Here is an 11,157-nt window from a genome sequence, read left to right on the forward strand (position 1 = left end):
GGCTCTTCTCTCTAAGGTTCGAGGCTGGAGCCGTCTCATTCTGTGCCCTTACCTCTCTGCTTTAGTGCCGGCAGCGTATAGGGTAGTGCTGAGGACCTTCTAGACCATCTGTCCATGGCTTGTTGTTCACACAAAGCTGGGGGAGGTGTGGCTCCCTCCACTTCCTTCACCGGTTGGGGGACCAGATTTAGTACTTGAGCCACATTCACAGCTGCAGGCCTCACAGTAGCTACTGCCCTCCCACTTAAACTGTAGTGACCAGAAAAGAAAAATAATCAAGTCCTTAGTGGAAAATAGAAGTTCCTCCATGGTGGGGGTGGGGGTGGGGGATGCTCTGGCCTGAGCACGGTTCCCAGCCTGGTGTTCTGGATCAGTGGGACTGACAGACGACCACAGACTATTTTCATGACTTTGGAAACCAAACAGAAATCTGCATGTGTCCGAAAGGAGATGGCACAGGCTTACCAAAGTGTAAAACTGATTTGCCTTTGAGTCAGAGACACAGGCTCCCCCTGGGTCATCCCGTGCTCATCAGAAGCTCTTTTGGGCACCTGCACGTCTAAGAAAATATCTGCCAATGAATTATTAAGGCGGGTTGATAACAAAATCTTTCCAAATTTTGTTTTATAAGGAGACAAAACCCAATGATTCCTTAAAATGGTGTACATGTGGGGCAGCCCAGATATTTAAGCAGCAAGGGCATTCTTCAAAACTTAAGAATTTCCCCAAGGATTAGAATTCTGAAGGCTTAGTAAGTGCTTAGAAGTATAGTAAGTTCAACCCCAAGTTTTGGACTGCTCCAAGATAATGTCCACTTCTCTTCAGTAAGAAATGACCTTTCAGGAATCTCTGCTGCTGCTTGATGGACCATTTCTTCTTCTAATGCAGTTGGGTCAGGACCACATTATGCCAGCTGGTAGGATGCTGTCCACTTGGCCATGGGCAGGGCAGCATTTGGTTCCCAGGCATCTGACCACACTGGCTTGGACCTGTCAGTTCACAAGGAGATTGGACTTAGACCAACCACCATTTTCTGATTTAACCTCAGTCTGGATCTGGCTGTTCAGATGAATAGATTCTAACATAACTGTCCATCAGGACAATTTTTAAACTTGTATAAAAATGAGTTGTATAGCAATTCAGCAAGTTCTGTGAGGATTGATTGCCCCTGGAGCAGTTAGAAGTTTCTCCGAATGCTAACAAAATGTTGACTAAGACTCTTTTACTGTCTTACTTTTTCCTCTTTCCTTAAACGGAGTGCTAAAAATTGGAGAGATCCAGCTTGGTAGATGGGGGTGTTTCTCTGATATACCCGCGTATGGGCTCACAGTTTCTGAAACAGGAGTCGGAATCACACAAACTGAGATTTGAATTCTGGCTCTGTTACCTGGCTCTGTAACCTTGGTCATTGCTACTCACTCAGCCTTTCAGAGCCTCAGGTTTTCATGTTGAAAACGTGGCTAAAAGCCACCGTGTGATGAGGAAGCCATGTAATAGCACGAGCAGAATGCCTGCACAGTTACACAGGAGACTGTGAGAGCCAGGTGGTGCTCAAAAGCTTTTGCAAGAGCGGTGTGGAGGCAGGTCCCAGGTCGGGAGTGGCCACCTGCTGTTTTGTCACTGGCAGCGTTCTGACTTTTCCATCTTCCTATTTGAGAGACAAGTGATGAATTAGAACACGGAGCACGGTTTTTGGTGTCAGGCGGGGTCTAAATGTCAGTCTTCCTTGTTGGTCTCGCATATTTATTAATTGGTCTCACATATTTATTAATGACACGGCTCTGTGAACCTACTTCCCCAGGTCCAAACTCGCAGAGCTGTTGTGAGGTGCCCTGTGAGATGCCCGTGAAGTGCCCTGCCCTGTGTCTGACACACAGGAGAGACTCAGCGATGCCACCATTTTTACCCATGTGGTCTTTGTATTGTAGAATAATTGTTTGTGGAAGGAACAGATGAAGGAGCGGCCTCGCACGTGGGGGCATATATACAAAGGCAGGCATTGTAGCGTATTTGAAGGCTTAAAAGAGTGGGTATCTAATAAGTCTTTATAAATGGTATTTTTAATGACTTAGTAATTTGTCTGAAGCTTAATTTATCACCCAGTATCTGTGGCAGCTGCATTATCATTTCCTGCAAGTTAGATGTACAAGGTTGTTGATTAATTTTATAATGGAGAGCACAGAGTGGGTTTCAGGACATTGAATACTTTATAAGAGATAGTAGATTAAAAATAATTTACTATTTTCTTATATTTGGGGGAGCTAAAATATATTTTAAAACTTTTAGTGTATCCTTAAGCAGAATCAGGCAAGGGGAGAAAGAATTAAAATAGACAGAGTTGGATATGAAAAAAAAAAAAAATCTGTGCCAGAAAATGAGACATTGTATTTGTCCAAACCTACCAGTAGCTTCAGAAACAACATCATGATGGGATTAGCCATTTGGGACCAAGGTAAACAGTTCTAATAATCTCGAACCAGTTAGTCACCATCATTGTCCTATTATCTATACTAACGGGTTATAAATCCATTTTAATTAAAAGTGGTGAACAACACCTTGTATACCACTTCACTAAAGCTTAACACCATTTCTAATACAGTATGACTTTGACACCTTTGAATTAAAAAACGATCCAGCTTTAGCAAGAAATGAATGAAATTGACGGTTATCTGGCAAATTTAGGTTATGTGCTCAATCTGGATAAATTAGATCTCAAGATGGATTTTGCACTCCATCGGAGTAGTAGCTGTGGGCATGGCCAGTGTTCAACGGATGATTTCCAAATCTACACCTCCCTTCTGCAGAGGCTTGAGACTTACTGGAGGTTGCAATGAGGCAAAATCTCTTGTACATATTCATTTGAAGCATTCCCAACTTTTAAATGGATGAACCCACGATTAGACAGTCCCTAAAATTAGAAGATTCAGTGATTCATTCTTTCTTGTTGAAATCCTAAAGCCCTTTAGGATTACATGTTGGATTCAGCCAGATACATTTGAATCTTGGTTTTTTGCCTTTAAGAAAAGGAACTTATGTATGCTAACTAGTGCTTGAGGGAAAGCTTCCCTATCCTCTTAGAAACATGCCAAGGAGTATCAGTAGAATATGGATTCCTCTCATGCAAGGAAAGATGCTGTACATTTTAAAATTGTGATCCCCTCTAAAAGTCACCTTTTAAACATTTCTTCCTTCTCTGTGCAGTAGATCATATGTAAAATGGCCCGTTTATATAGAAGGAAGTCAAACTAACGTTAACTCTTCTGCACTAAAGAAATCTCTCATACCTAGAGAGAATTGTACCACCGAGTGGCATGAGAATCAAAAAATCACAGTACCCTAGGACTGGCGGGTGGGCACCTTGGGCATCTGGTCGGCCACTTAATTTACAGATGAGATGCAGGCTGGCAACTTGCCAACAGCCTGTCTGTGCTGGTGGCACACCCATGACAAGAGGCCAGGCTTCCTGAGGCTGTGTTAGTGTGCTCTTTCCAATCTTGGTTGCCGTCCATTTGTCCTTTTGTTAGCGGTTGGACTTTTTGGCATTTGCTGGATTTGCACATTTTGTTAAGTAGAAAATGACATTTTTTTTTAGTGCATGAATGATTGAGGTGGGAACAAGAGTGTTATGGAAATACTTGATGGGAGAACTTAAATAAGCAAAATTGACTTTAAGTCAGTAGCCCTCTTCTTTTTATAACCAAAAAATAAAGTCTGTGGCAATGTGACCAAATGGCTCATAGCAAATATTTTTGACCTTTCAGAACAGAAGAATCGATAACGGAAGATGACAAGAGGAGGTATGTTTGTTATTGAATCTGGCTTTAATTAAGTGAATAATTCTGGCTGTCTTTCATGGATTAATTTAACTCACGGATGTAATTTAACACTGTAGTGCATTGCCAATAGCATTGGTTACACCCAGAAAACTTCTGGCACAGAGAATACAGGTAGGAGCATGTGATCTGAAAAAGAACTTGCCCAGAGTTCATAAGCCTTGCTTTCTTTTTTTTTTTTTTTTAAATTTCTTTTTTAATGTTTATTTTTGAGAGAGATAGAGCATAAGTGGGGAGGGGCAGATAGAGTGGGAGACACAGAATCTGAAGTAGGCTCCAGGCTCCGAGCCGTCAGCACAGAGCCTGACGTGGGGCTCGATCTCACAAACAGCAAGGTCATGACCTGAGCCGAAGTCGGACACCTAACCAACCGAGCCACCCAGGTGCCCCACGGGCCTTGCTTTCAAGCATGCTCGATTTTTGTCTTTTACACATGGCCTGTCATAGCTGGTTTCCATCCTGTGGCCTTTGGATGTGCTATTTCTCCCTAATTGATGACTTCCTTCATTGTCGCAGCAATGAAGGAGGTGTTCACCTCCACCCTCCCTATCCTCCTCTGGTTGGCTGCACTCTACTCTCATTTCTCGTTAGCTCTCTCTCCCCTCCTTTTATGTTTATATGTACCTACAGGGAATTATTTCTGTGTGTCCATAGCAACTACCACATTGACCACTCCAAATTCTTGATGACTGTTGACTCATTAACTACCATGTCACTCTGGATATTTATTACTGTACTAAATTACAAAAATCCCAACTTCTTTTTTTCTTTTTCATTCCAAGTTAAATATCAAAAAATTCCATTGACATAGCTTTCTTTTTTCATATAGAGCTTCTTTTTAACATAGAAAACATTGTATTTCCAAGGGCAATTATATTCCAAATTCTACTTTTGAAAGGTCATGAGTTAGGTGGGTCCCATGGTGTAATGGTCAGCACTCTGGACTCTGAAAAGTCATGAGTTATTTTAATAATTCTCTATGTTGGCAGTATCCCAAGCTTCTATCACTTTCTGCAAATATTGAGCTCCCTTAATATTGGTCTGATTTTTCTGTATCTGCTTCTTTTCACGAAGAAACTATGGAGGGGTATATGTTGGTCTACCGTCTGAAGCTGTCAATATGGTATCCAATCAAACAAAGACTGTACGAAAAAGTAAGTAAAATTGTGATATTTACTTTCTCTAAATATCTGTTCGTTTTGTGGGGGAAAATATGAAATTTATGTTTCAGCTTGCCCAGCTCAACCTACGTATTACTTAGTTGCAGTTAACCATGTAGAAAAGCCATTATCTGTTCATTGTAATCATTGGTTGAAATTGGCACCCACATCGTGAGAGTAATTCCAGGGCAAAATTTAGCGTCTATTTGTGGTTATGCTCCATGGATTAAATTTTTTTTTCCCCATGGATAGTTTAAATTTATTGTTAACCTCAGTGACGATTGGTGTGACAGTGATAGCAAATGATTCAGTAAGTTTACGGAGTTCTTCTAGAACATAAAGGTAAGTTCTTGTATTATATTCCTTTTATATACTGATGGCAGTCTGATGATCGGATGAAAAAACAACTGCCTATTGTATAAGTAAATGAAGCGAGGTCCCTTTTTCTGTTTTAATAAGTAGTGATGGTGGGGCTAATGATGTCTTTTTCATGATAGCGTGCATAACAGCAGCGTCACAGCTAGCTTGTTAAATGTGTGGCTCGTGGTGAAGAGTGCTCATTATCGCCCACCGTACAGTTGTCTGGGGCATAGTTTGAAAGGATTGTTAATATGTATAATTTGCACACAGGCTATGTTACCTTATTTGTAACATACTATAGTTGTTTGTTTCTCATTGTTATTTCTCTGCTTTATGATCTGGACTAGCACATACATATATGTCACTAGTATTCATCATTTTATAGGAAACTAGAATATGTTCTTTATAATCTGGTTGTTTAACTTTTCTTAATTTTCTCTTTAAGATTAGAAGAAAATATCATGACTCAATGATCAAGAGGTACTGTATGTTTTCTAAGTAATTGTACATATTTAGCCTTGATGAGTGATATTGCTATGTATATACGGATGAATAGATATTATTGCTATGTATTTCTAAGAAATCTTGAACTTCAAGATTAGGTAGGCGGGGTCACATCTTGGGGTTAACTCTGTGAAATGGAGCATCTGATATTGTAGAGGGGTCTTTGATAATTAGATCAATTTTCTTTGCAGTTAATTTTATTTTTCATTTCTTTTTGTTTCAAATGCAACTTAATTCATTTAGTAAGAACAAGCTAAGTGTTTACCTAAAACACAGAGGTGTCACTTTTCATTACCAAAAACTGAGGGGCTGAGACTTTGGAAATGACAGATAGGGAGAGACCAGGGAGGCTGGGACTGGGAATTAGATCAGGATCAATATTAAGTGTTCGGCAGTAGCCAGGGTTCATACAGAGCAGAGATGTAGAGATGGGCGGTCCTCAGTATACAGAGATGCCCTTATGCAGGTGGGAAGAGTAAAACCATAGACCAAGTTTACAGGTTGGGTATTACAAGACACGTCCAGTATGCACAGAAGCAACCACTGTGTAAAAGATGAGGCATTGTGGACCTGCTATCCTGGCGGAGAGCTTAGAGTTAGAGTTATCATAAGACAAGCAAGAACAAGGACAGGAAAAAAGTTTTCCTTTATTCACTATGTGTGCCGGTCTCTAAAAGATCTAAAAGATCTAGCATTTCCATAGAGGCAGAAAGCCTCACTCCACCTGTCCAATGACACATATGATGCTTAGATCCCCGCTGCCTCTCAGTCTTGCTGAATGACATCCAGCCTCTTGAATGTCCTGTGATCAGGAATGCCCTCTCTCCTGAGACAGCCCATTCTCTTTGGGAGTAAGACAACCTTGGATTTGAATTCAGGCTCTTTCACTTATTAGCTGGGCAAGTTACTTTCCCCTCGTAGCTTCCGTTTTATAATCTGTAAAATGGCACTAATGCTTAGCTTGAAGCGTGTTGTTAGGATTCAGTATGAAATAAATGGTAGTTTCTGCAGTCATTGTCATCATTATCATCATCATCATCATCCTCCATCATACTAGTTTTTGTAACCAGAATCCAGCCTTTGGCAGACCCAAAGCAAAACTGATTTGAGACTGAACCAACTTCTTGCTCATGGCCAGTTACTAGAGTTGGTGTTTGGGATGGGGAGGGATCACAGAATAAGCTTACAGGTGCAGACAAAGAAGCTTTCCCACTGGGGGACAGGGACACAGAAACCGTAATCAGTTTCTCCCTGACAAGATATACAACAATCTTGAGTAGACACGTCTTCAAAGACTTTCTCTTCAAGGCAAAAGCATCATGGAGCTTTATTCCCTAGTGCCCATGACCACGTCATAGAGTGTTGAGTTTCTTTTTGGGAATTGGCTGGAGATTTTCTATTTCTAGTATTTTTTAATATTTATTTATTTTTGAGGGAGAGAGAGATAGAGCGAGCACGAGCAGGGGAGGGCCAGAGAGAGAGGGAGACACAGAATCCGAAGCAGGCTCCAGGCTCTGAGATGTCAGCCCAGAGCCCAATGCAGGGCTTGAACTCACGAACCACGAGATCATGACCTCAGCTGAAGTCAGATGCGTAACCAACTGAGCCACCCAGGCGCCTCTGTTTCTAGTATTTCTAATAGAGTTCTAACCCTCTAGATTCCCTGCTAGTTTTCCCCTGTGCAGAAATGCTTTTGTTATTTGCTTCGAGTAGAAAAGATAATCTAATTGCAAGCAAGCATGTGTTATTCTCCTCAAAATGGGTTGTATTTCAAAAAGTACAGGAATAGAGTGGAAAGAGGTGTCTTGAGATGGGTATCAGGAGATTCAGGAGCTCTGTTACTAACGCACGACCTTAGAGGAAGCCCTTACCTTCTCTCAGGTTTTCTCAATATCTGTTTTCTCATGGGACAGCTGGACAAGATAGATGGTGGTTCGACTTTGTGTGTATGAAATTCCCTGATAACAATTTAACAATCTTGCTGGTAAACCAGCCCACGACTTCTAAAATACCTCTTTACTGCTCATGACTATAAACACATATTATTTTATTGCCATCCCACTCTGTTTGAATTGCCTGAGAAGTTTTCTAAGTTGAAAGGCTCTCCTTTTTCCGTAGTTGCTAAGCATCACTTCCCTGTGATATGTCTGAGCTCATGGCTCTCTGGGCTTAAGTCATTGTTCAGAAACCCCGAGAAGACTGTCCTTTGCAGAGAAAAATACTTCATGGAAAGGGTCAGAGACTTTTTTGACCTAGCATGTACAGAATCTCTTGAAATAACGCCACTCAGTGACCAGAGCTCAAAGTTAATTTGGTTACTTTTTGAAACAAACTGCGGAATGATTTCAGAATCTCCTGCAAGACTTCTGTCTTGTTACAAAAGTATAGTTTCTTCTACAGATGACTCTTGGGTGAAAGTTGTGCCCATCTAGATGTGTGGAGTACTCCCAGCCCAGACAAGCTTGAGTGATGCTCTCAGATGCCCATGGAGGGCCTGGCTGAAGCAGATTCCCCTGGGAGAGCTGGAGATAGTGTGGATGGCTACACCTCTCCCAGCAGGGTCTGGCCAAGTAGGAAAGAAACGATGTTATGGCTGAGCGGTCTGTGTCTTTAATTTGGGTGATGTTGATGTGCAGCTGGTCTGGGCATTATCATATCATATCATATATATATATATATGTGTGTGTGTGTGTGCGTGTGTGTGTGTGTGTGTATTTTTAATGTTTATTTTTGAGAGACACTGAGTGAGAGCAGGGGAGGGACAGAAAGAGAGGGAGACAGAATCTGAAGCAGGTTCCAGGCTCCAAGCTGTCAGCACGGAGCCCGACGCGGGGCTCGAACTCACGAACCGAGAGATCATGACCTGAGCCGAAGTCAGACACTTAAACTACTGAGCCACCCAGGCGCCTCTTATCATGTCATATTTTAATTCTAAGCCCATAAGTCTCTTTCCCCACTGCTCTTTGTCTCTTTATATATGTGTCATCAGTGCTTCGCGCTGTGCTGGCCACATATTTAGACTTAAATAAGTATTGAGTGAATCTTGAATGTGTGTTTTACTGAAAGGAAGAATAAGTAAGTAATTTAGCTGAAATTATCAGCTAAAAAACCAGCTTAAAGCTGATATTTGTTTTCCCTGAGTTGTACTTTTTTTAAGCTCGCTAACTCTTTCCCCCTTTGACATTTGTTGTCTTCACAGCTTGCTCGTTAAGATTTGGAAGGAATTGCACCCCATGGGACATCATAATGTGCACAGAAATTCCCAAGGAAATTCTAAATAGTCACCTGCTTCGCCTCCCCTCCCCACCCAGATTCCTAAGTCTGTAGTTGAAACATGGGTACATGTTGAACGTCGTGGTGCTAGACAGGAGGTGGGTGAACAGTACATGGGCAGATGGGACTTTCTGGGGTCCACCTGCGGAAGACAAGCTGACACAAGCTGGTGCCTGGAGCCAGCCTGCTATGCCTGGCAGCATCGTCACCTTGGCCACTCAACACAGCTCATGAAGATCATGTCTTTTCACTGATACTTTTTTGATAGCTTTTATATAACAAAATCCTTATTCTAGTTATGACTTCAGATACTAAGGCACTATACGTGAACTCCCTAAAGTAATATATTTGTGTGTTACCTTTCACTATTTCTAGGTCACGTTAATTTTTAGCTGTAATAATGGTTAAATTGATTCTTACTGTTACCTCTTTCCCTTTTTTACCTTTTGGTTTTCAGCTTTATTTAAGCGTCAGAGAATTTCTTCAGTTAGGAACGGTGTGTCTTATGTTGCAATATTTAAAAATAAGCCACTGAAATTTGCATGCCCCACGTGCATTTCGATTAACTTTCTGTTTTCTTTAGCCGAAGGCTCATGTCACCCTGGATCCTTCGTATCCATCGATTCTCCCGTTCTCATCATGTTAATTCTATACTCTCTTCGAGGATTTGTGACTGATGGTTCGTGGGGTGTATGGAAAGTTCTTTATTTGAGGATGTGTGGCCACTTAGTACTGCAATGTAGATTACTCAGTTTACCGATGTATTTCAACAATTAAAACATTTTTAATCCCTCTTCACCTGGATTTCTTAATTGTTTTTTAAAAGATCACTTTCAAAGAAGTCACACATGGCATTGTGATATATAGATACTGTATCAGTGTATAAAGCTAACAATGTATGTAACTCGATTGCCATGAAGAATCAAAATTTTTCGTAAGAAGGAAGACATTGTCTTACATATCTGGTCTATGTGACAACCGCTGGGATGTCAAATTGACAAATATATATCAAAAGTGCTTTTCTGAGCAGGTGGCCAGAGCGGAGTCTTGGATCTTGCTTCGAGTGGTTGCTGGCTGCATCTGGGGTGTCATGAGCCATGGGACCTAGCTCTGAGGAAAGAGTAAATCAGACCTGGGAGATCTGCGTGGTCCTGATAGCTGTTGTCAATATTTTATCAGGACAGTTTATTGGCAGGAGGTTCAAGATGGCAACATAGAAAGATCCTAAACTCATCTCCTCCCACGTGCACAGCAGACTACATCTCCACGTGAAGCAGCTCCCTCCGAAAAGGACCTGAAAGCTAGCTGAACCGCGCCTCCACAACAAAGGATAGAAGCGCCACACGGAATGGGGAGGAGGGGCACAGTCATGCTCTTGCAAGCAGCTCCACCCTGGGCACAGGGACCAGCAACTGGGAAGGGGCTCACTGATACAGAGCTTGTCCCTGAGGAGGGAGGGGTTTTGCTCCACATCAGGTAACCCAGCCCTTGGGAACTGCGTCAGAGAAATGAACCCTCGAAGCACCTGGCCTTGAAAACCAACAGGGCTGACTTCCAGGAGAACCAGAGGGCTTTAGGGAATGAAAAATCCCCTCTTAAAGGGCTTACACACAGACCCACTCATCCCAGGACCCAGCACAAAAGTAAGTGTAAAAGATGCTTAGATCATATGCGTAGGGGACTCATTTGTTAATCCTACAGCATCTGCCAGAGAGACGGGAACCTGTTGGGAGTCTCTGGGGACAGACGTGCTGGCAAACACCATTTTTGCATTCTACTTCTGCCTTGTTGGGACTGGTGCTGACGGTCGCCATTTTTGTACCCCACCCCCCAAGCCTGCTAGCTCTGGTGGAAGTGTCCTGCTTGCAGGTACAGCAGCCGAAGCCCACCCAGCTCCAGCTGAGTGCCCTGCCCCCATGGCCCACTGTGCCAGCCACAGGGCATGTGCAGCCCACACAAGGGTCACCTTGGAGCACCTGGCTTTGGTGGGAACGGGCGATTGTGTTTCTAGACCCGTTGGACAATCA

The 11,157-nt window shown here is 42.3% G+C and overlaps 1 protein-coding gene across 1 annotated transcript in view; it reads left to right on the forward strand.

Moving 5' to 3' along the window:
- CB4H12orf75 (chromosome B4 C12orf75 homolog) overlaps positions 1 to 9,928 on the forward strand; it is a 76,515-nt gene extending 66,587 nt beyond the window's left edge. Inside the window, exons 3-6 of the mRNA XM_042948340.1 lie at positions 3,762 to 3,797; positions 4,908 to 4,987; positions 5,799 to 5,833; positions 9,057 to 9,928. Coding sequence (XP_042804274.1) covers positions 3,762 to 3,797; positions 4,908 to 4,987; positions 5,799 to 5,803 — 121 coding nt within the window. The 3' untranslated portion in view covers positions 5,804 to 5,833; positions 9,057 to 9,928. The remainder of the gene's footprint in view (positions 1 to 3,761; positions 3,798 to 4,907; positions 4,988 to 5,798; positions 5,834 to 9,056) is intronic.
- Positions 9,929 to 11,157: the final 1,229 nt, after the last annotated feature.

Source organism: Panthera leo, chromosome B4 (genome assembly GCF_018350215.1).
Source record: "Panthera leo isolate Ple1 chromosome B4, P.leo_Ple1_pat1.1, whole genome shotgun sequence".
NCBI classification, from domain to species: Eukaryota; Metazoa; Chordata; class Mammalia; order Carnivora; family Felidae; genus Panthera; species Panthera leo.